The 22,050-nt window shown below is 39.6% G+C and overlaps 1 protein-coding gene across 12 annotated transcripts in view; it reads right to left on the bottom strand.

Moving 5' to 3' along the window:
- LOC116061987 (AP-3 complex subunit beta-2) overlaps positions 1-22,050 on the bottom strand; it is a 52,872-nt gene that overhangs the window by 4,410 nt on the left and 26,412 nt on the right. For 3 of the 12 annotated variants that reach the window (XM_036003102.1, XM_036003097.1, XM_036003099.1), the window contains exons 10-28: positions 21,199-21,253; positions 21,008-21,079; positions 20,563-20,625; positions 20,307-20,439; positions 19,257-19,366; positions 18,886-19,062; positions 17,635-17,821; positions 16,800-16,930; positions 12,213-12,251; positions 11,421-11,535; positions 10,236-10,413; positions 9,800-9,965; positions 9,550-9,637; positions 9,154-9,263; positions 6,903-7,131; positions 6,144-6,228; positions 4,845-4,942; positions 2,910-2,924; positions 198-336 (exon numbers count right to left, since the gene is read on the bottom strand). In XM_036003102.1, the coding sequence (XP_035858995.1) occupies positions 198-336; positions 2,910-2,924; positions 4,845-4,942; positions 6,144-6,228; positions 6,903-7,131; positions 9,154-9,263; positions 9,550-9,637; positions 9,800-9,965; positions 10,236-10,413; positions 11,421-11,535; positions 12,213-12,251; positions 16,800-16,930; positions 17,635-17,821; positions 18,886-19,062; positions 19,257-19,366; positions 20,307-20,439; positions 20,563-20,625; positions 21,008-21,079; positions 21,199-21,253 (2,190 nt within the window). The remainder of the gene's footprint in view (positions 1-197; positions 337-2,909; positions 2,925-4,844; positions 4,943-6,143; positions 6,229-6,902; positions 7,132-9,153; positions 9,264-9,549; positions 9,638-9,799; positions 9,966-10,235; positions 10,414-11,420; positions 11,536-12,212; positions 12,252-16,799; positions 16,931-17,634; positions 17,822-18,885; positions 19,063-19,256; positions 19,367-20,306; positions 20,440-20,562; positions 20,626-21,007; positions 21,080-21,198; positions 21,254-22,050) is intronic. The other 9 variants (XM_036003104.1, XM_036003101.1, XM_036003103.1 and 6 more) reach the window with 6 other exon arrangements.

A 22,050-nucleotide genomic window follows, 5' to 3' on the forward strand; every position in this document is an offset into this window, starting at 1 on the left:
CCACAAAGGTGGGCATATTAACAATTCAGCGATTGAAACACATCACACATACAAGCTTTTGCTGACTGAAATTTGAAGCTGAAATGTGTGAATATAAACTTGAAGGGATGGTGCATCCTTTTCTCACAGACAGCATACAGTACACTTCCTAGATATTTGGAGGTTGCTCCTGCTGATATTTGTTCTAATCTTCTCACCTGCACTCTTTATCTGAGCCACAGGGGACTCTGCTGAGGTTGGCGGCGGTGATCACCCTCTGGACGATGGAGTGTTCGTTCCGGCACTTCACGTCCAGGGTTATCTTCTCCGTGATCTCGTTCATACCCATCAGCTGACCTGTAGAGTGAGCAGAGCACTGGTCAAACTGGGGAAGCTCTAAAGTTGTAGGTGCTGCTTATTTTCTTTCTTCCAGTAGCATAAAATGCAAAGCAGTCATTAATGGTACAGCGATACATAACAGGGTGTTGCTTGTACAGTATCAGTGTAGGACTCATTACAGTGTTGTTTTATAGAAAGTCAAATAATAAATACGTTTTTTTAGGATATCTGCCAGCTACAGACATACAGTAGTATATACAGATACTGTATATAAGGCTAACACTACAGTGATGTGACGTAAGACTCAATACATCATGATTACAAAATGAAACTTAAACTGGAATGCACTGATGCTTCCCACTGAACACAGTAGAGGAGGGAGACAGTGCTCTTGGTGAATTCAAAGCAATAAAGAGGCAATTTTGTTCATGAGTTTTCAATGTAGTCTGAAAGTAAGACATTTTGCACCAAAGCAGTTTTCCCTTTAAGAACTAACACTCTTATTAGCAGGTCAAAAGACATCAAGACGTCCAGTTAAAAAGCCTGGATACATTTGGTTGACATGCCTTGAGTACATATGGAGTAATTGTTGTTTCAACAGCGTTTGAATGACTATATACTACATTTCAGTGTGAAGCAAGTCCTAACTACTGCTGGAACAATTAGTCTCCTGACAGAAAATATAATCAACAACATGAATCACTTGTTTAAGTAATTTATCAACCAAACATGCCAGACATTTGCTGGTTACAGCTTCTTCATTGAAAGTATTTTATTTTTTATTTTTTTAATTGCTTTACGTAATTTAAAACAAACTTTAATATCTTTTTGGATTATTGGTATTGGTTGTGACGGGGAATTATAACAATTTTTTACATTACAATAGAATAAACCAGTGGTTCCTAACCTGTTGGTCAGGACCCTCCACAAGATAAATAGTTCGTTTTTTTCCGACTTAAATTTAGGCTCTTTGCTTGTGAATTACTATATATTTTACATACACACTTTGAATCTTTGGTTGAGAAAGATATATTTCAAGTTAAATCAATTTTATGTATGTAGCCCAAAATCACAAACGACATATTGCATATGCATCAAGGGGCTTCATTATCTGTAAGGAAAAACTCCCCCAAAAAACTTCAAAGGGAAAGAAAGTATGCAACCTGTGACAAGTGGTTACTAATAATAATTAATAATTAATAATTTATTAATCCCACAAGGGAAAATTACAATGCTTTCACACATAACTCTAATGGAGAGATGTTAGAGTGAGGGGGCAGCCTATGGAAAGGTTCTCCGAGCAGTTGGGGGCACAGTGCCTTGCTCAAGAGCACCTTGGCAGTGCCCAGGAGGTAAACTGGCACCTCTCCAGCTACCAGTCCACCACCATACTTTGGTCCATATGGGGACTCGAACCAACAACCCTCTGGTTCCCAACCCAACTCCCTACTGACTGAGCTACTGCCACCTCCCGTAGCCAAAACTTAGTTCCTGAGCCAAAAAGGCTGGAATACACTGGCCTAAACAAACAATCAGTTAATAAAAACAATAGTCAGCAGATTAATCGCTAATAAAAATAATTGTTAGTTGTACGTTGAAATCTAGTCATTGAAGCCAAGACGTCTAAAATAAGCTCTTACTCTTCAACCAAATATAGTCTGGTTTCAGACGTCAAGATGTCTTTCAACCTGCAAGTCACAAAAACAATCTGTGCTTACGAGGTTTGAACATTGTGACATTGCAGCACTTGTAACAGAAATATGAACGAGCCTGATGTTATTTTTTCTTCACACAGTGCTTAAAAAGTGAATCGGGATCAGTGGATGAGCATTTCCCGTCATTCCTGGTGTAGCAGAGTGTGAGCGGCCTTAAATATGATGCAGGTTAGTACAGGTGAGTCTGTCTACTGCAGGGGTGTCAAACTCAATTTCACTAAGGGCCAGACTGGAAAATGAGAATCACATCAAGGGCCAGACATGTATAGTATATTGACATGCTTTTATTTAAGAGAAAAAGTCAAATATTTCTACTGTATTACTGCATGTGTCATATAGCTTTCTCACTTATAGTTTGGGCCTCATAAAGTTAGCAAAAAATAAGTTAGTTAGCCATCATAGAATAAAGCGACAAAAACGTTGACAAAAGCAACAAAATTGTCTAATAAAAACATAAAAAAGGTGCTTAAAGCATTGAAAAGAGCGCCAAAAACGCTGGAAAAGGTGTCAAAAATGTCAAAAAAGCAATAAAAACGTAGAAAAAAAGGGACAAAAAATGCAGAAAAGGTTACAAAAACTATGTGGGCCAAAATGTATTGTGAACCTAAAGCGAAACGCGGGCCGGATCAAAATTTGCGAGGGGACGGATTTTGCCCTCGGGCCTTGAGTTTGACACATGTGATCTACAGCTACAGACCAGGAGATGCAGTTAAGTGTTGATTACCAAGGCAGGAGAGGGGGGGGGGGTAAGTCAGCCAGAGGCGTTTAGAGGAGGGAACGGGAGGAGGAGGAGAAGGAGTAGGGGGATCTGTGTGAGGTTGGCTAAAAGGCAGGTGGGCACACAGGTGGCTGGGAAAAACAAATCTATCAACTTACCTAGTAATAGCTTCTCTATTGGGGACAGTACAAAGAGGGAGGAACCGTGGATATGACACATGTTTAAAGAGTCACTACGGGTTTGTTCGAGCTCAAAACTGGCTCAGTGTTAGTCAGGATGGGAAATGAACACCAAACAACAGACACATGCTGGTAACTTTTGTCTGTAGCTGCTCTTATAAACACTTTGCTCAGATTGCATTTGAAAAACCTGGTTGGTTTATAAGTGGCCAGTTAACACTTAGGATCTGTCCCAATACCCACACGCTGAGTCCTTAGCACTTCAGCGGTGGACAAGTGTGTCCCACGTCAGAAATATACCAACACACAAGTACACTTCACCCATACTTAACATGGAACATCAGTCCAGTTGTTGGCGGTAGTGCGCGATAAGCTACCAAATAAAAACCGGACATGAAGTAGGATTCTCCCTTAATATTGTTATTTGTGTCTATACATTATAAACAGTGAAAACAGATTGTTGACACTTAATATGTTGTCATTAATCTCTCAGATATGATAAAGAAGAAGAGCTTTAGATGGTGTTAGATGACAAGAATAAAATTGTAGTTCTGTCAACATGAATAAATATCAAACCTTATTATTTCTGAAAAATATGTTAATTCCTTAAAACGAATATCAAATAGAAAACTTTCACACACTTTTCATCTGAATGTAACTGTAATACTGTATGTTTCATCCTATATGTTTGTTCATTATGTGAAAATAAAGAATAAATAAAAATAAAGGTCTGTGCTCGACTGAGTCTCATTATCGTTAATGAAGTGTGTTCCAGTGAACCATGATAACCCTCAACAGGACGTGATTACCAGAAATATCTCACACAAGGAGGCACTTGACTACTCACGAATACTGTAAGTGTGGGTATCGAGACAGAGCGTTAGTTTGAAAGGCTGCCCATTGAAATAAAGACACATCATGCAATTCTGTGATTATTTATGTACTGTAACGGTTGTGTCTATTACGGGACATTGATAAAAGAATACACACTACAAAAATAAACTGTATGAGTGATGTCACCTGTCTGGTAATAAAATGTATGTTTTTCAGTGATGAAACTTTTGCACTTGACATAAAATGTATTTACAGCTGATATTATAGGGACACAAATATTAAAATAAATGCTGATGATAAGAAAAGGTGATTGATTTTATTCTCTCGGACTGCAAACGTAATGCACATTTTATGTAGCATAGTTTTATAGATGTGTCCACCTTCATTTGACCTCATTACAGTCATGTTATCAATGGGCCAAGTTTGTATGTAGTTACTGAATGTCAGACTGCCTTTGATCAACAAAGGTGCAGCAGGTTTTCTTCTCTTTCTGGAGCGACTATTTGAACTTGACAAAGGTCTGATTTACTCAAACAAATGACACACCGATGCCTGTTTATCAAGAACATATATTTACAGCAAATATATCCCCACAAAACGATCTCAGAATAATAATCTGTGTGAAGAGATTGTGAAAGACATAATGAACATTTTTGGAATAGCTGACAAACAAAGGACAACTAGACTGCAATTGTTAGTGAAATAAACTGTGTGAAATTGACCAGTATCATATAGATTAATATGATTAAAATGGTCAATACTGGTCAAAATGGACTACATATATGTTCCTATAAGATATAACCCATAATTAATGTTGTGGGTTGCCCATGTCAACCCAATCTTTATGCTTGGAAATACAGTATAAATGAAAATAAAGTTGCTGAAATAACAAAATAGATAGAGACAAGTAGTAAGAAAGGAAATATGAGAAATCACTTTTGTATCCACCTACACACAGGAGTAGCTAACTCCCCTTTCCCTCTTGTATAGACTTGTTTTAATGGGATGGTAGTAAAAGTCACAGTGTTTTTATATTCTATATTCCTTAATAGAGTCATTTCATTTCCTTTTATCACTCACCTTGCTCCTTTTTAAACTCATTTTCTGTTAGGAAGACGGGCCTCATCAGCTCCCCGACCGGCGGCTGAATCGACACGAAGAATTTCCTGGTGTGAGTGCTGAGAGACATGAAAGAAACGGCAGTTTTTAGGAATTATTATTTTTCTAAAAGGACAGGGGGTCCGGGGACCTCTACGGGGTCCTCAGAGTCAATGCAGGGGGGGCCTCCAAATTATTGTTCATTTTTGTCAAAAATGTAAAAGTCTTAACATGAATTCAACATATTATTAGCAACTATAAATCCCCACTGCTTACTGGCCTATTGGTAAGGCAGTCACTAAGGCCATCCAAGGATACAGTTCATCCTAAGGATTCACTGCACCAACTGTATGTTTAACATTAAAACATCCATCCATCCATCTTCGTCCGCTTATCCGGTCTCGGGTCGCGGGGGTAGCAGCTCCAGCAGGGGACCCCAAACTTCCCTTTCCCGAGCCACATTAACCAGCTCCGACTGGGGGATCCCGAGGCGTTCCCAGGCCAGGTTGGAGATATAATCCCTCCACCTAGTCCTGGGTCTTCCCCGAGGCCTCCTCCCAGCTGGACGTGCCTGGAACACCTCCCTAGGGAGGCGCCCAGGGGGCATCCTTACCAGATGCCCGAACCACCTCAACTGGCTCCTTTCGACGCGAAGGAGCAGCGGCTCTACTCCGAGCTCCTCACGGATGACTGAGCTTCTCACCCTATCTCTAAGGGAGACGCCAGCCACCCTCCTGAGGAAACCCATTTCGGCCGCTTGTACCCTGGATCTCGTTCTTTCGGTCATGACCCAGCTTCATGACCATAGGTTAAAACATTAAAACATGATTTATAAAATCATGCCAACAATTATGAGGCTATTTTAATAACTTAGTATTTTATGCAAAACATGTACCGTATGTATAAAGGCTTTAGGCCGCCCTACACATTATTGTAGGCCCAGTTTATTATGCAACTTCATTTTATACAATATACGTAGTAGGGGGTCCCTGCCGCGTCTCTCTTTCTATTAAGGGGTCCTTGGCTTAAAAAACGCTGAAGACCCCTGATCTAAACCTCACTGCTTATTATTGTTTTATTTGTTTCCTCAGTGCTGTTCACAAATCGTGGTTGGAAATATCACAATTGTGAGTTTAAAACAACATTTCACTTGCAAAACTAACAATTTCAACAGTTTCCAAACTCAGCAGAATCAGTTATGTTTTCACACAGCACTATGAGAAGAGCACAGGTTGTTAAAACACAGGAAGTCTGCACAATAAAACACAGAATCCATCTCACCACAGCTGGAAGTTTGCCGCTTGTGTTGAGTCACAGAAATCGATGCCCATTACAGCTGTGACCATCTCACCCGCTGGCAGCAGCTCTGTCAACGCACAAGAACAAAAGGGCAACAGTGTTGACACATGCACAAATAAAACCACATAAACCTTTACTCAGCAACTTTGATCTAAGATTAAACATGTGTGCTCCACTGCAGACTGTGTGCTGCACTCCAAAAAGTCAGTATGCATACTAAAAAACTGCTTACAAATGGATTGAAATGTACACAATAACCATATACAGTAAATCCATCCAATCTTGTTTATATAAATTCCATTTGCATTCATATGGTTTGCTTCTATTCCGTTGTATCTTCTTTTACCTGTATTTTATATTATTTCCTGTTTTATTCTGCTCTTAATGGTCTTTGTGACCCCCTGGCCTATGGTATAGCACCATAAACAGGCCCAAATTGTACACAAAAAGTATAGAAGATAAGTCTTTGTATTTTTGACAATCCCTAGCCTTTAGTAGCACCGCCAGCAACATTTTATTTTAATTCCCATTACTGGTAATGGTCTAATAACAGAACATCATGGGCATATTCATTATTTCATCTAACACTTTTGTTTGCGAGGTATAAGTAACACTGCAGCTTCCGAGGCTACTCCTATGACTGTTTTTTTAATAACTGCAGAATAAATACTAGTGTCTGATTTGGATCACTTGGCAATAAAAAGTTCAGTATCCGTCCGATCCTCCCAGCCCGTCACTCACCGATCTCAGGAAACTCTTTGACCCTCATCCCTGACTGGAGCTTCACGTCCTCCATGTGCAGGTTCTTGGTGTCGGAGGTGGCGTTGTTGGTGAACTGCATCTGCACCGCGACCATGTTGGCGTCGGGGCTGAACGGCTGTCGGCTGAAGCAGTACTCCACCGACAGACCCTCGCCAGTGATCCGGTGCAGCATCTCGTAGCTCTTCAGTGCACTGGAGGGAGAGATGGTCTGCAGGCAGAGGAGGAGATGAAGAAAGGGTCGATACATGTTAGCATGTGAGCTACATTTGTACATTATTCACTATTTCTGAAGGAAATATCCTCATTAGATATTCACAGAGTGGCACCTATTGGTACATTGATACATGGTACACGGCTTTGTTAGGAAGTATAATATATTTTCATTGACTTTGATGTTGGTGCGGTAAGGTGGCCAAAGTGGAAAAAACAGACTGTATGATGCTCTCAGACCTTTACAAATACAAAACATTATAAACAATGGTTGTAAAACTATAAAGACATTTTCTTTGGGTATAACACAATTTCAAAACAACTCTTTAAATCATCACTGAGCGGTCAAAAATGTATTTAAACGCCATTTAAAGATATCATTCATGTGTGCCACTTACTAATACAGTGGTTTATATGTTATGGGCACTAAAGTACGAAACTTATTTCTTTCGTACAGCTGTTCTCTCCACAATCTTGTTGCTGGACCTGGTTTCTGATCTGCTGTCAGCTTCCAATAGCTGAGTTATTTACCACTAGTCGCCACTAGAGGGACTTGGAAATGATGGGTAAGAGTTAAGGGGTACAATTTGGACAAAGCAAAAGTCTTAATCCTTCAATGACGTTATTTTTTCCGCTCGGCTCGGCTTGTCTGTTTGCTGCTTGGTTTGTCTGTTATTTGTCAGCAGGATTACAAAAAAACGACTGACCCGATTTTCATGAAACTTGGTGAAAGGGTGTAGCATGGAGTGAAGTGGATCCAAATCACGGGGCAGACACACAAATTATTTTTCACTTTTGATAACATTGCGAGATGGTGCATTTGTGCTGCATTCATGTGGTGTCGGAATAATCAAAAGTATTAGTTCCCGACTGGGAAAATTCACACAGCGTTAACATGTTGTGCGATTGGGCATGCCTTGGACAAGAAGTGCCCGTCTAGTTGGATGTGTAAAACAGGGTGTTTGCCTTATATACTGTATATTGTAATATATTATTTTGGCCCATGGATCACTGGCACCTTTAGTATTTTTAGTGCTGTCAAACGATTCAAATATTTAATCGCAATTAATCGCATTAATGTCATAGTTAACTCACAATTAATCGCACATTTTTATCTATTCTAAATGTCCCTAGATTTCTTTTTGTCCAATTATTTTTTCTCATTTTAATGCTCTTATCAACATGGAAAAGTGGATCGGCTTGCTTTGTGGTTTTGTCGCCTGGCTTTGACGAGGGGGCGGAGAATTCACATCAGCTGTGTGCTTGGTATCAAGTGGTATTTCAGACTGGACGTGCTGCGATGATAGCTCAGTTCACAACGACAAAACACACAGATCACTTTGGTCTTGTCAATGGAACCATTTGGCAACTTTTTGAAAGTAAACTTTCCATTCAGAATCTTATTGCCGTCCATTTCGGCGTCTCGCGCTCGCCATCCACTCAAAACGTAACGTTAGCCTACTAGTCGGCCCGCAAGCTCAAACAAGTGTGTGCGGCGTGCCTGTTGTTTTGTTTCCGGTCTAGCTAGATCCGGTGTGGTGTTGTAGTTTTTCTAACGTTACTAGTTGTTGCAACAGCATGTGAAAAAAACTACAAAGTTTGCTATGCCAAAAAGAACGTTAATCTCGCGATAAAAAAATTGATGCCGTTAAAATGGGTTTGCGTTAACGCCGTTAATAACGCGTTTAACTGACAGCACTAGCATTTTTTCAACCTGGGGAGGACCCTCACGTCAAAGTTTTAAGCATTTATCGCGGCACTATGCATTATAGTTTGCCAGTGTGAAACTGCTCATGTTAAAAAAACATATATTAAACAAATCTATATATTAAAAACATTTTCACCAACAAGCATACAACTAAATGCTAATATAGTAGGAGGCAGCTGTGTAGCAGCTGTATGGAGAGACTATGAATGTCTGAACTACCAGGTATCACCTCTTCTACGATCCTTTCTATCATTTTGTCTATTAGAGTGAAGACGCTAACCAGGAAGATACAGAGACACGTGAAGCACTTACTGCCGGAGAGAGAACAGCGTCAGACAAAGATAATCCCTCCAGGTCGGTTGCAAGGCTGTTGGACAGGAAGCTGTTGACCGGTGTGGCTTGAGGAGAGGGCGCAGGTTCGACTGGGAATAGAAACAAGAGCGCGAGACTCATTCAACAAGGATGTCCCTAAAGTTAGACCTGACTGTATTCATCTATTTGTTATACTATCTCTTGTGGGAACAAGTTTTTTTGTTTCGAGTCAGCATAGTAAAGTGCACCAAACTGTTACTATGATTTTAAATAGCAATCGCATGGTTTGCAACAACCTTGTCCATTGACTTTGCCTCACTGAAGTGAGCGCCATTACTTTTGTATTCTCTTTCAAAGCAGAAAGTTTAAAAAAAAGGTTTAAAAAAAACAACTTACAATCATCAAGGTCCAGCAGAGACATTTCTTTCTTCTCTTTCTTGTTGTCTTTCTTGACAGGCTTAGAAGGAGGTTTAGATTCAGCTGCCTGGAAGGAGATGAAAGAACACTGACATGAATACATGCAGATGTTCATGTTACTGTGTGAAGTCTAAATACAGCAATGTTTGGTCCATAAGTCAATGAGTGTTATTTAGATGTTGATAGGGTCCAAATTTCACCTGTGTTTAAAATGTGTTTTTTTCAATACCTTTTTTTTCTTTTTGACTTCTGCTTCAGACTCCGAGTCTTCAGACTCCGTTTGGCTGCTTTCAGACTCGCTGTCCTCCTCCTCGTCCGATTCAGACTCTGACTCGCTCTTACGTTGTTTACTCTTCCTCTCGTGCTTCCTCTCTTCTTCTTCACTGCTCTGCTCGCTGGAAAAGAAAGCAAAGTTCAGAAAGTTTATTATAACGGATGGGACAGATTCTACTGTACAATAGAACTACCTATCAAACTAAATTGGATCTGTGAAATAGGCTTACGAGAAGAAATCAAAGGGACCACCGTTAACCACAAAGTGGGCTTTCATAATGAACTGAAAGCATGTAAAAAAGCAATTATATATGTCTCAGGACTTAAGGACGTATTTGATGTACCTGCACACAAAATGTAATATCAAACATTTTCTACTAAGCATGTGCTACCTTTCGCTTTCTTGCACTGGCTTCTTTAATTCTTTCTTTTTCTTCTTCTTGTCTTTTTCCTTCTCTTCCTCCTCCTCTTCCTCAGATTCAGAGCCTTCCTCGCTTTCTTCGCTTTCTGATCCCGACCCGCTCTCTTCGATGCCGCTGCCACTCTCCGAGCCGCTGGCAGAGTCCGACTCTGAAGGCGGGAAGGGTCGGAGTCAGAGGGTGAGTAGGTCAGTTATTTTTACACAGAAAACAGGGACATGAAAGTCTACCTGCTTATAGTACACACCATATCCAGTGACATATATATACAGTATATATATATATATACCAAGAGACCAAGTGATTTTTTTTCAAGTTTTAAACAATTCCTCATTCAAAAGAAAGTGTTAAAGTGTACGGTCAAATCCGGAGTAACTTCTTGATCTGTGAAATCATTATTTGTTCCAGTTCCAGTTATAACTTTTTTTTTTATCTCTAATTTCTTTAATTCCATTGTCAACTGAAAATTATAAGTGTGTCCATTACATGATAAGGCTGATAATGATCTATATTTCTTTCTTATTGCCAACTAATCCCATTAAAACACCAAAAAGTAACAATTAATGAGATGTTTTTAGAGCACTAAATGTGAATTAATATACAGCTAAGACTCCTGCTTGAGTAACATTTGCTAAAGACAATAGTGTCCAGCTAATTTAAAACATTACCTGAACATTTAAAAAAGGAAACTATATACCTTTTTAAAGACTTACAATTGAATAATGTATTTATTTATTTTATTTTGAAAGTTTCCTTTCTCTGTTTTTGCTTATTTTTGATACTGTTTATAACTCAAAATACAATCCTATATCTTTTATGTGATATGCTTTATATCTGTGAATGTACAGTAAATGAATATAAATTTATAATTATTTAATTTAAGTGGAAATTAGCATTGACAACTGTACAGTATGTATAATATTCTTTTCACTCAATTAAAATGTTTGAATTTTAGTAGGACCCAATGAGTTTGGGGCTGTGGGTCTTTTTATGGGATTTGTTGACAATAAGAACAACATTGAATAATGGCGGTTGTGTCTCCCTAAAGCAGCCCCATTCATGCTGGCTTTGAGAAAAACTCTCATGCTCACACACACAACTGCACACAAACATCTGTAATGGACTCATTTGACTAAAGGATGTGCCCCCTAAAGTTACCACTATCAGCTGACTCCGTCGGTCCAGACTCGCCCTCCGAGTCAGAGTAGAACGGCTTCTCTACTTTCTTCTCCTTCCTTTTCTCTCGGCTGCTGCATTTGGTCCATTCAGGCACCTGGCAGAGGAAGCAGAGTTCAAACAGTTAGCCGTCAGTTCTGCCTCGGTGGCAAACCCGTCAGACGGAAGCAGAGACGTGGGCAGATTACAGTAGCGTGGCCATGAATGCCTCGGCCTGGGCGTGATGCAGCCAAACAAAGCCAGCCATCAGATCTGCTTTTAGATCTGACAGTCAGAGAACAAATTCAGTACAGATGTTTTTTTGTTTTTTTTTGCACAGATAGACGTTAGCACCAGGTGATGCCTTCATGACCAGTTGCAGAAATGGTTTTCTTTTAATACAGGGAGCTGTTCCATTAAGAGAAGTGATGTCTTTGAGGAGTCCTCCCACACTTTACAAAAGAAAACTGAGGCAGATCTGTCTTGCTCTTTCTGTGACCAAACTCATTAACTAGATCCATCAGCTAATGAGTGTGGACATCTCCAAACCTCATTTAAAAACCCACAGGGCTGCTGATGCATCTCCATGTGTCAGAGGACCGCCATCTTGCTTAAAGAATCACTTCTTTAATGGTAGAGACACCGAGGAAGACGGTGCTTTCTTTCAGGTAGCTTTGGCTAGGCACAGAACAGCAACTACATTAGGCGGGTGGGGGGGGTCAAAAAGCACTTGGGTTTTGCCGCTATATGTGTTGAGGCTCAAGGAGGTGGGCTTTCTGCCGCTAACTGACTCACACTCGTTAATGTTGTGACTCTTTCAAGCAGCGTAAAAACCTGGCAGATGTGGAAAAGAAAAAAGATTGGGATGCAGGTGAGACAAGGAAGGAGAAAGTTTTTAGAAAAAAGTCAGGAAAGCAAGAGAAACAGGCACTGGAAGGTTTCTGGGTCTAAAAAAGAAGACGTGTGAGAACAGTTTCTGATATCAGAGACAAAAAAATAACCCCCAAATTCAATCACAGTATTTAGCACATCTAGGTAGCTAAAAACTTATCAAGGCATTTTTTTCTGGTAAAATCAATGCACTCCAATATAACTTAATTATACTGTATGTACTTAAATATATACTTAAATAAAAGAAGAAAAAGTCAACATTAAAAATCACTACTCTCTAATACACCAAGCAGATACACGACAATGCATTTAGTCTTCATCAGTGACAAAGCATGATGTTATACTAGCATGGATTTAAATGAACTAAATGAAAAGGTGAACAGAAGAGGGATAAGCAGAAATCGGAATCACATCACTCAGTATCACACAACAACATTTGGGACACTTTTACAAACTGTCACAAATTTCACATGAGACCAATTAGGTGCAGAAGAGGAAACAGTGAAGTCAGTGGTCCCCTAACTAACCAGATGGCAAAAAAAATCTCCACTCAAGGTCTATTTACTCATTTGTTCTGGGGCGTTCGGCCATATCACATTATACTAAATTGGTGCATCTGCTAAATTTAGCACAAAAAGTAAGGACATTTGTGTTTGGTAGATTATTTCTCTGTGGTAACAATGCTTTTTGGCAATGAATCTTATATCGTTGGAAAGCCTGTTTAGTTCCCTTTCAAATGGTGCCCCATTTGTAAGGAACATTCATTTGTGGGATGTGCAGCAGTGCTAAGTATGTGGGTTGCGCCCATGAAAAATTTGCCAAATCTTCTCTGCCAATGCCAAACAGCTTATTCTGCCATTGACTCGTTTGGTGTTTGGTAGATTGGATGATTCTGCCTACGGCAGTTGGATCATAGGGTCAAAGTGTGGAGAAGACGTGGAGAACGCTATGCTGATTGCTGCACCGATAGAGTAACACCTTTTGGTGGAGGCAGTGTGATGGTGTGGGGCAGCATCTCCCTCACTGGAAAAACGAGGCTTGTCATCATTGGAGGCAATCTCAATGCAGAGAGATGAGATTCTGCAACCAGTGGCAATCCCATATCTCCACAGTCTGGGACCGAACTCAAGATGACAACGCTCGCTCCCACAGGGGGGGGGTTTATCTGAGACTACCTCCAGAATGGGGGAGTGGAGAGGATGGAATGGCCTGCCAGTAGTCCTGACCTCAACCCCATTGAACATTGTGGGATCAGCTTGGGCGTGCTGTTCGTGCCAGAGTGACCAACACAACCACGTTGGCTGACTTGCGACAAATGCTGGTTGAAGAATGGGATGCCATCCCACAGCAGTGTGTGACCAGGCTGGTGACCAGCATGAGGAGGAGGTGCCAGGCTGTTGTGGCTGTGTATGGTTCTTCCAAACGCTACTGAGGCTCCTGTTTGTGAAATGAATGAATGAATGAATTAAATTGCCAATATGTCTTGTTTCTTCAAACTTCAATCATCCAATCCACCAAACACCAAACGAGTCAAGGGCAGAATAAGCTGTTTGGCATTGGCAGAGAAGATTTGGAAAATTTTTCATGGGCACAACCCACATATTTGCTAAGTTGTCATGACACTGTAGAGGTTAAAACATTATTCTATTATTCTGAACTTGATGTCCTTGTTGGCTTAAAAGTAAGTGTAAATAAGTGGACCTTGAGTGGAGATTGTTATGTCAACTGCAGTTTTCAAGTCAAATTTTAAGCCAACATGGAAGATAAGTCCTAAAAGTGCTCAGCACAGTTAATATAATGTGAGGTTTGTATCTACAGTGCCTTGACAACTGAGCAACTTTTATTTGCTGATGAAGACCATGGGATATGATTGAAAGATCCAGGACAGGTAAGTAAGTGGACCTTGAGTTGAGACTGTCAACTGTTGTCAAGCTCAGTTTTCTAATCCTTTCGACTGCTTACATTGGCTTCCTGAATCAGCTTCGTCATCCACTCTTATTCTACAACTTCAATTTCTTTAACATCCAAGAGGCTAAATTATTATTTGTGTATCTTCTAGTTAATCTCTTTCCACTTGGGACAAAGACAGCTGTCTCTCTAAATATAAATCTGCACTGATTCAGGGATTCAGCACTGAGGGGTAAGATCGTATTAATCTTGTCAACTTGATCATCCTCAGTTACTACATTACGACAACCAGAGAGAGACTATAAGAGGAAAGAGAAAAAGCAGTCATCAAAACAAACACCACCGCACTCCCAAACTGAGGGGGGGGGGGCACCTCTTTCCATTCTCCTAGCAAGCTGATTCGCCCCTCGCCGGTGGCTATGACTTCCTCTGTCTGTGGAGATGCATAATGTGCAGAGGGAGAGCAGTGGATGTAATACACTCAGTTTGATAACGATGCAGCAAGGTTTTTGTATATTATACATCATTGCTGACCTTTTTTTTTTAAAAAGCATATTTTTTAGGTTTTTAGACTGATTACCTATCCTCCAAGTCGTCATTTATTTCAAAACACTTTGAATAACAACTGGCAGACATTTGAGACGTGCTTGAGATCCCACAGCCCTATCAGATGAGTTCAAGTATCCCTTCATCAACACCACCCATCATGTTTAAATGTGCAATATTTTACCAAATCTTAATCTGTACTTTTCCAAATTAGCTAAACTAATCCATGTACTAAGGTTAAAATGGGTTTCAATGTCTCGCTTTGGGCCAACTCTTGCATACCGAATTGGTTTTCTGCATTCTGCAACACCCGCTGTGAATCAATAGATCCTGAGGCGATACATACAAGACCCATCAGCAAAGACATAAATTATAACCCCCCTAACACCGGGATCCAATATCTAAATTGAAACTAAATGCTATCATTAAATTAAATTAAATTAAATTAAATGTCACATGATTTTGCAATGACCTAAAATCATTTTAATTTAGGTTGATAATTTAGAGGATTTTTAATGAACAGATGCAATGTTTTTTCCAGTTTGAAAACTGCAAACGGTGAAAAGAATCCGTTGACATCGGAAGCTAATGTGATTTGATCCCTGCCAGACCACATTAAGGGAGGAAAAATTGGGGTATGGCATTGCTAACCCGGTTGCAGTAATGAGGTCTGCTGTCAGAAAATCAATCAGATGTCAGAGCTTCTTTGAGTTCTCAAAACAGACTGCTCACAGCTGCATCATCATATGATGTAAAGTCACTCTGATAACAACATAAAAGCAAGAAATATCTCAAGCAAGTTTTAACTTTTACAAGAAACATTATATTTGCCTGAGGGCCAGAAATCAAATTAGAAGTGAATTAAATGTTTTGGAAACGGTCAACAATAATGCAACTCAATATAACTTGTTTATCTCAAAACAAACTACTAGCTCCCTGTATGGTCTCTTGTACACCACCAGTCAAAATATAACTCAGTGCACCTGTGGCCTCATCCTGAAATCTGCCTCACAATGAAATGATGAAGTTAACACCGGGTATGGAACATTGAGCTATGAGTAAAAAAAAAAAACTATGCTATAATCACAATAATTAACAAATATGACGGCAAAATCAAGCCCTGAGGTCACTCCTGAAACTTAAAATCAAGTGAATTTTATGAGGCTTTTGACAAAGAAGTGACACACTCAAGTTTTGATTTATGTCTTCATTTAGATTACATTGTTGGTTATGAACCGATGGCACATGGAGTGAATGGGATGGAGAAGAAGAGGAGGGACTTTGGTGAGTTGGGACGATGCTCTACAAAAGACTCAGATCAAATTACTTTGTTCAGCTATAGTCCTGAAGAAAATTTGGGAAGTAATAAGTAATTAAATTGATGCATATTATCAACTATTAGCTGCACCTGTACAGGTATATTGGTATAATTGTAGGTGCCAGCCCTCTTTAGGTCACCCTCTAGCACAGACTACAGGAGAGGTGGTTTACTGCTGTTGATACTGATTTGTAGGGAAAACTTAGGCTGTAGCTCCCAAATCTGTTCCCTTCTGCATCGCATGTGCTATTGGCTCAAACATCGGTGAAGAATCACCTGGATGGGGCGAGTGAGCTGCTGCCGAACAGAAGCAAGTGCAGCAGAGAGAGAGGCGAAGTTACCACGACTGTGTTTTCACAGTGAATCAGACGTTTCTAAATAGAAGCTATAATCCTCTTTTCTCCTTTGTGACTCATTCTCCTCCATGGAGGGGAGAGAGATATTAAGCAGCATCCATTTGGAAATAGATGGAGGCCAAAAAGGATGAGCTGTTAATGCTAATGAGCTGTAAGTGGATGAAAGATGGCTAGTGAAAGAGGAATCAATGTTATATTGGAGTTAATGTTATATTGGATGTGAGGCTCGGGTGACTCTGTCCAGCCCCTCTGAGGCACTGCTCTGGGGCAGGAGCAACCCTCGCTCCCCTCCACCTTTTGGGGCCCCTGGAGAGCCCAGAGGACCCCTGTGTCTCTGTATATTACTGTTCCCACTGCACGCACAGAATCCTTCACCTCCACGTTGCGCACGGAGGGGTCTGGGGCGGCTTCAGGCCAGTCAGGCAACTCCTGGTAGCCACCAGCCTTGGCATTCAGCAAGTGGGACAATGAACCCAACTGGAAGTGGTCTCGGTCTGCAAAAACCCAAGAACAAGGAATTCAGGATGCAAATCTGCACTTTTTGTCACTCCTATTATTATCCTTTTAATGATCTAATTTTTGTAACTACAGTTCCTATAATGTAGGTGATTTGGGTGATTTAAAGAGGAAGTACAATGTTGCCATGGAGTCTGTTACTAAGCTGTGGGCTGCATTTGGCAAATTGGCATCATTATATTATGCAAAATTAGCTATTTGCAGTTCCTGTGTGCAATGTACCCATGGATGTACAGACAACTATCCCTGAAATTGTGTTGATACAGAAGAAACATGATGATTCTCAGGCAAGTTCTGGAGTTATGAGTGTATTTTTTCTATGATTACAAGCAGATTTATAAAAGTTGATTTGCAACATCAGAGATAATGATATCCTCGGAAAGTGTTTTAGTGTCACTAAAATATGTGTATATCTGTAGCTAACTTCTAACAACTTCTAACAACTTAATATAATTAAGCCCTGATGAATATCCCAAAAGTTGTCCTTTTCTTAATATAAACATGGAAGTGTTAGGAAATCTATCTCACAAAGAAATATCACAAACTAGATAAAAACCTACAAGCTGATCAAAGCACATCTTTGAGTAATTTCTGTTTCAGTGTTTAGTGTTTATCTCACAAATTATAGCGGGACTTTTTAGTTTTCAACTCGCTCGCAGCTGAATGTAAACGCCTTCTGTACCTTTAAATGGAGACTCGAGGACTGGTGCAGGTTTGAGGGCGAGGAACAGTTTTTTAGCGTACTTGCTGAGAGCTCCGCTCTTCTCGGTGGGCACGATGAGCTGGCGAATGAAGCGCGCCCGATCACGGATATCATAGTTCTGGTCGTACTTCGCCAAGTTCAGAACATACTGCGTCAAGAGTTTGGTCTGCGAGAAGAAGGAATATGCAGGACATGTAGGATGAGGGAAGTACAAACAGTAATATCATAACATTGCATTGGGTAATAATTGGTTGATAGTGTCTAGGTGGTTGCTAGGTGTTTTACAGGATTTTCTGAGTAGTTTCTTGGGTGTTGCTAGGTAGCTGCTAGAGAAAATTGCAGTGTTGCTAAGTTGTTGCTATGGTGTTCTGGAAAGTTGTTAGGGTGTTTCTATGTAGTTACTAAGGTGATTAGAGGGTTGCCAGGTAGTTGCTAATGTATCTAGGTCAGGGGTCTTCAACGTTTTTTAGGCCAAGGACCCCTCGGCTGAAAAAGAGACGGAGCAGGGACCTCTTACTATATATACTGCACTTATAAAATTGAGTTGCATAATAAACTTGGCCTACAATAACGTGTAGGGCGGTCTAAAGCCTTAACACATATCTTTTTATGCTGCATACAATACTAAGCTATTAAAATAATCATTGTTGACATATTCATACATTTATACATCATGTTTTAATGTTAAAATGTGGCACAGTAAATCCTTAAAGCTATAGTGCGTAGTTCATCAATCACATCATCAATGTTGTGTAAATTAAATAAAGTAACAAATAAAATGTTGGATTCATGTTAATGTATATGTTCAGACACACACACACACACACACACACACACACATATATATATATATACTATTTTTGTATATGTATATTTACTCAAGTACTACTTAAGGACAATTTTGAGGTACTTGTACTTAACTTGGGTATTTCCATATTCTGCTACTTTATACTTCTACTTGACTACAATTCAGAGTCAAATATTGTACTTTTTTATTCCACTACATTTATTTGTTTATTAAGTTTAACTGCTAGTTACGTTGCAGATTCAGATTAATAATAGAGAAAACAAACAAATAAATGATGATGAATTATTATAGATTAAGATAAGACTTTTGATTTTTTTGTATTGGTGACATCTCTGAGCTGAAGCTTGGTAGCATTGCTCACACGGTTGATAAGTTAATGTTTTATAGTCTTTTTAAATACTAGAGATAAAATGTCGTCACACCTGTTTGGAGTTGGTTAAATAGAGCTTGGCGGCCAAATTGATGATTTGTAGCTTGACAATGTCCTCTTCGTTAGTGAACGATTTGGCCATTTTCCTCAGAACGTCCGGGGCAATCTTCGGTACATGCTCACAGTATTCTCCAATCAGCCACAGGATACTAGCCCGCGCCATCGGCACCTGGGAACAATTCAAATCAAATTAGATGGTTGTGTTTGGGTTTTGGAAAGATAAACGTCATTTAGCAAGCTTGATTTAACACAGCAACCCATGATTTTTTTCAAACCAAGAACAACTTTGCTGTAACTTACCTTTGTTGTAACTAGAAGTTTTAAATCCAGACATTGACAGCAGTTTGTGAATGAGACTCTCACCTGGATGTTGTCTGTTAGTTTGGCCATATGCTTTATGATGTCGCTGTGCTTCTCCGGTTGCATCTGAAGCAGCTTCTTAATAACCACCACCGACTCGGCTACGACCAACTCTGTACAACAGGAAGAAGAGACATAAATCATCAAATGAATATTTAATTCATTTTTTTCCTTCATCTTCATCCTAGATTAAGATGTCCACCTGTCAGGAGTAACAGGTATAAGTACTCCTTTATACCTGCAGCCATTTCCCTCTTGAATATGGGTCAGGGGAGTAGTCATAGTTAAAACAGGTGGCTACGTTATTTCTTTCTTTATTTCTTGGTTGGTTATTTATTCTAGTCTGTTGACTATGTGTTGAAGATGTCAGAGATGTAATGGATACTGATGTTGTTGTTGATGATGGTTGTTGTTGATTATATTGTGTCAACTTTGTAAGGCTGATACTGTAAGCACTTTTCTTGTGTAGGCTACTTTGATGCTGCTACCCATGCACCTTGCTCAGTACTTGTATTTATTTGTTCTCATACTGTAACGGTTGTGTTCCAGTTTTTACTGTTGTTCAGGTTTACTCTATTCCCCCCCAGCCCACCCCACCCCACTCTTGACTGTGTGTCTATCACGTACGTATTTATGTCTTTTATGTGTTTATACCTGCTGCACACCCAATCACCCTTTGGGGACGCAAATAAAGTTGAAGTTGAAGTAGACTGACTTAGTAAAATTCAAATGCAGTCCTTTACTTTTTCACTGAAGAAAACAGGTTGTTTAGGTTAAAGTGTTTTTATTTGATTTTTCCAGTTTGTTTGGATATGAAGTCTGTCTCGGAGATTCGTATCTAATCTTCTTAAACTTATGTTCTGCTTCTTTTTTCCACTGTGCTAACTTATATTTCATAATTTACAAATGCAAATGAATAAGCATGATTAAATGATCCTATTGACCTCATATCTGATACTGCTAGCTGCAACTATTTATTCCTTGTACTATACAGTATATACAGCAATATGTATCACTTAAAAAGCATCCAGACTGTCACATAGAAAGACTCACCATCTCGGTTGGACAGCAGCTGCACCAGGCCGTTCAGACACGTGTCCCTCACCTCGCCGATGTTGGTAGCGCAGCGGCCAATGGCTTGGATCGTGGCGGCCACAAAGTCTTTATCCATGCTTTTAATATACGTCTGTCGGAAAGAAATCTTCACTCAGTACAGTAAAACATAAAGCAAGCTGATGAATCACTCCTGGCTGAAGTACAGATCTGCAAAAAATTTAGTTTTGCTACTTTTAGTTGTGGTTCACTGTACCTGAAACTCTCTGAGAATGGTGGAAATGTTCGTCTCATTGGCCAGATTGGTGAGAACCTCCAGCTGCAAAAAACACAAAAAAATAAACATTTTTGAACACTGAAAACTTAATTTATAAGGGAAATACAAAGCCATGTTTACTGTAATTTCAGCTTTTTTTTTTCATTTTTAGCGCTGTTAACTCTGTGCCGAAGACTGCAGTTTTAAAAAAATTGTACGTTTTTTACATTGATGTCTACATTTTAAAAACTGCTTCATTCTGACTTATGGGAGTTGATTCGGCAAGAGTTGATTCAATAACTGTGTGGTGTAGGATGCTGCAAATATATACTTTATGTTATACTACCATGACTCAGATTGAGAGAATTAATGGTCTTCCATTGATTGAAGATTATGATTATAGAGAAAAGGAAGAACAGCACAATAGAATAGAATAGAAAAGAACCTTAAGGACTTTTATTTGGGTTGGGTCTGTCGAGCGGATGTAGAAACTCTTCAGGTACGGTTCAAACATCCCCTGTGAAACATAACGACAGGAAGAGAGAACAAAAACCTCAGTGAATCTGCAGCTCCATCAGCATTTGATTTCAAATTTCACACACAAACATCCAAAAGATACCACCGAGTGTAGCTCACCCTTCTCTTAATCGACATTGTTGCCACGTTCTGAAGAACAACATACTGGACTTCACTGGAGGGAGAGATTGATAGAGAAATTGAGTAGGACAGGAACAGACGTATTAAATAAAGTGTAAATCCCCTTTTAGAACAGACTCCACTTCAACCTTTTTTTCAGATATTATGGTAGAAACATTTCTGTTGGCTTGTTTTCTGCTGTTGATTTTTGTTTGATAAGACCTCTCTTATCTCTTACCTGTAGCCTTCGCTAATGCATCAATACCAATTTGGTTTGTAAATTATTTTTTATTTCAAATGCCCTGTACAGACCCCTAGTAAACCCAAACAAGTGTTTTCACTTCGTCTGCCTGATTACACCTCTTCTCCTGGCTGTGTGATCATCAGGACATCATTTGGGTATCTTTGTAGATGGTGTCGTTCACAAATGAGACCAATAAAATTATTTTAAAAACTTGAGTATATTTCTTGTTAAAAATCAAGGCGTTATTCTTCGAAGTAAGAAGACCGGTGTGTTTGCAATTAAAGCTGAGACTCCATATAAATATAACAGAGTCTAATCAAACCTATTGTACGGTGCAACGGATTTCTGACAGATCCCCCACAGAGAGCTGTTGCTGAATGATGATCACATTACAGCAAACTCAGAGCCACAAGAGCACTTATTCAATAAGAAGCTGACAGTTTGCAGGACTTACAGCCAAGAGGCAACCTATGTGCCATCATCACTCTCTATGGTTTATGCTCTCATGTTTACCTCAGACTCACTGAGCTCCCTGTTTAATTTCACTTCCTGCTTCAGGGCTGTACAGATTTATTTTACTACCATCACTTGTCATTTTTCTCTGTTCT

The sequence above is a fragment of the Sander lucioperca genome, chromosome 7, assembly GCF_008315115.2.
Source record: "Sander lucioperca isolate FBNREF2018 chromosome 7, SLUC_FBN_1.2, whole genome shotgun sequence".
NCBI lineage: Eukaryota > Metazoa > Chordata > Actinopteri > Perciformes > Percidae > Sander > Sander lucioperca.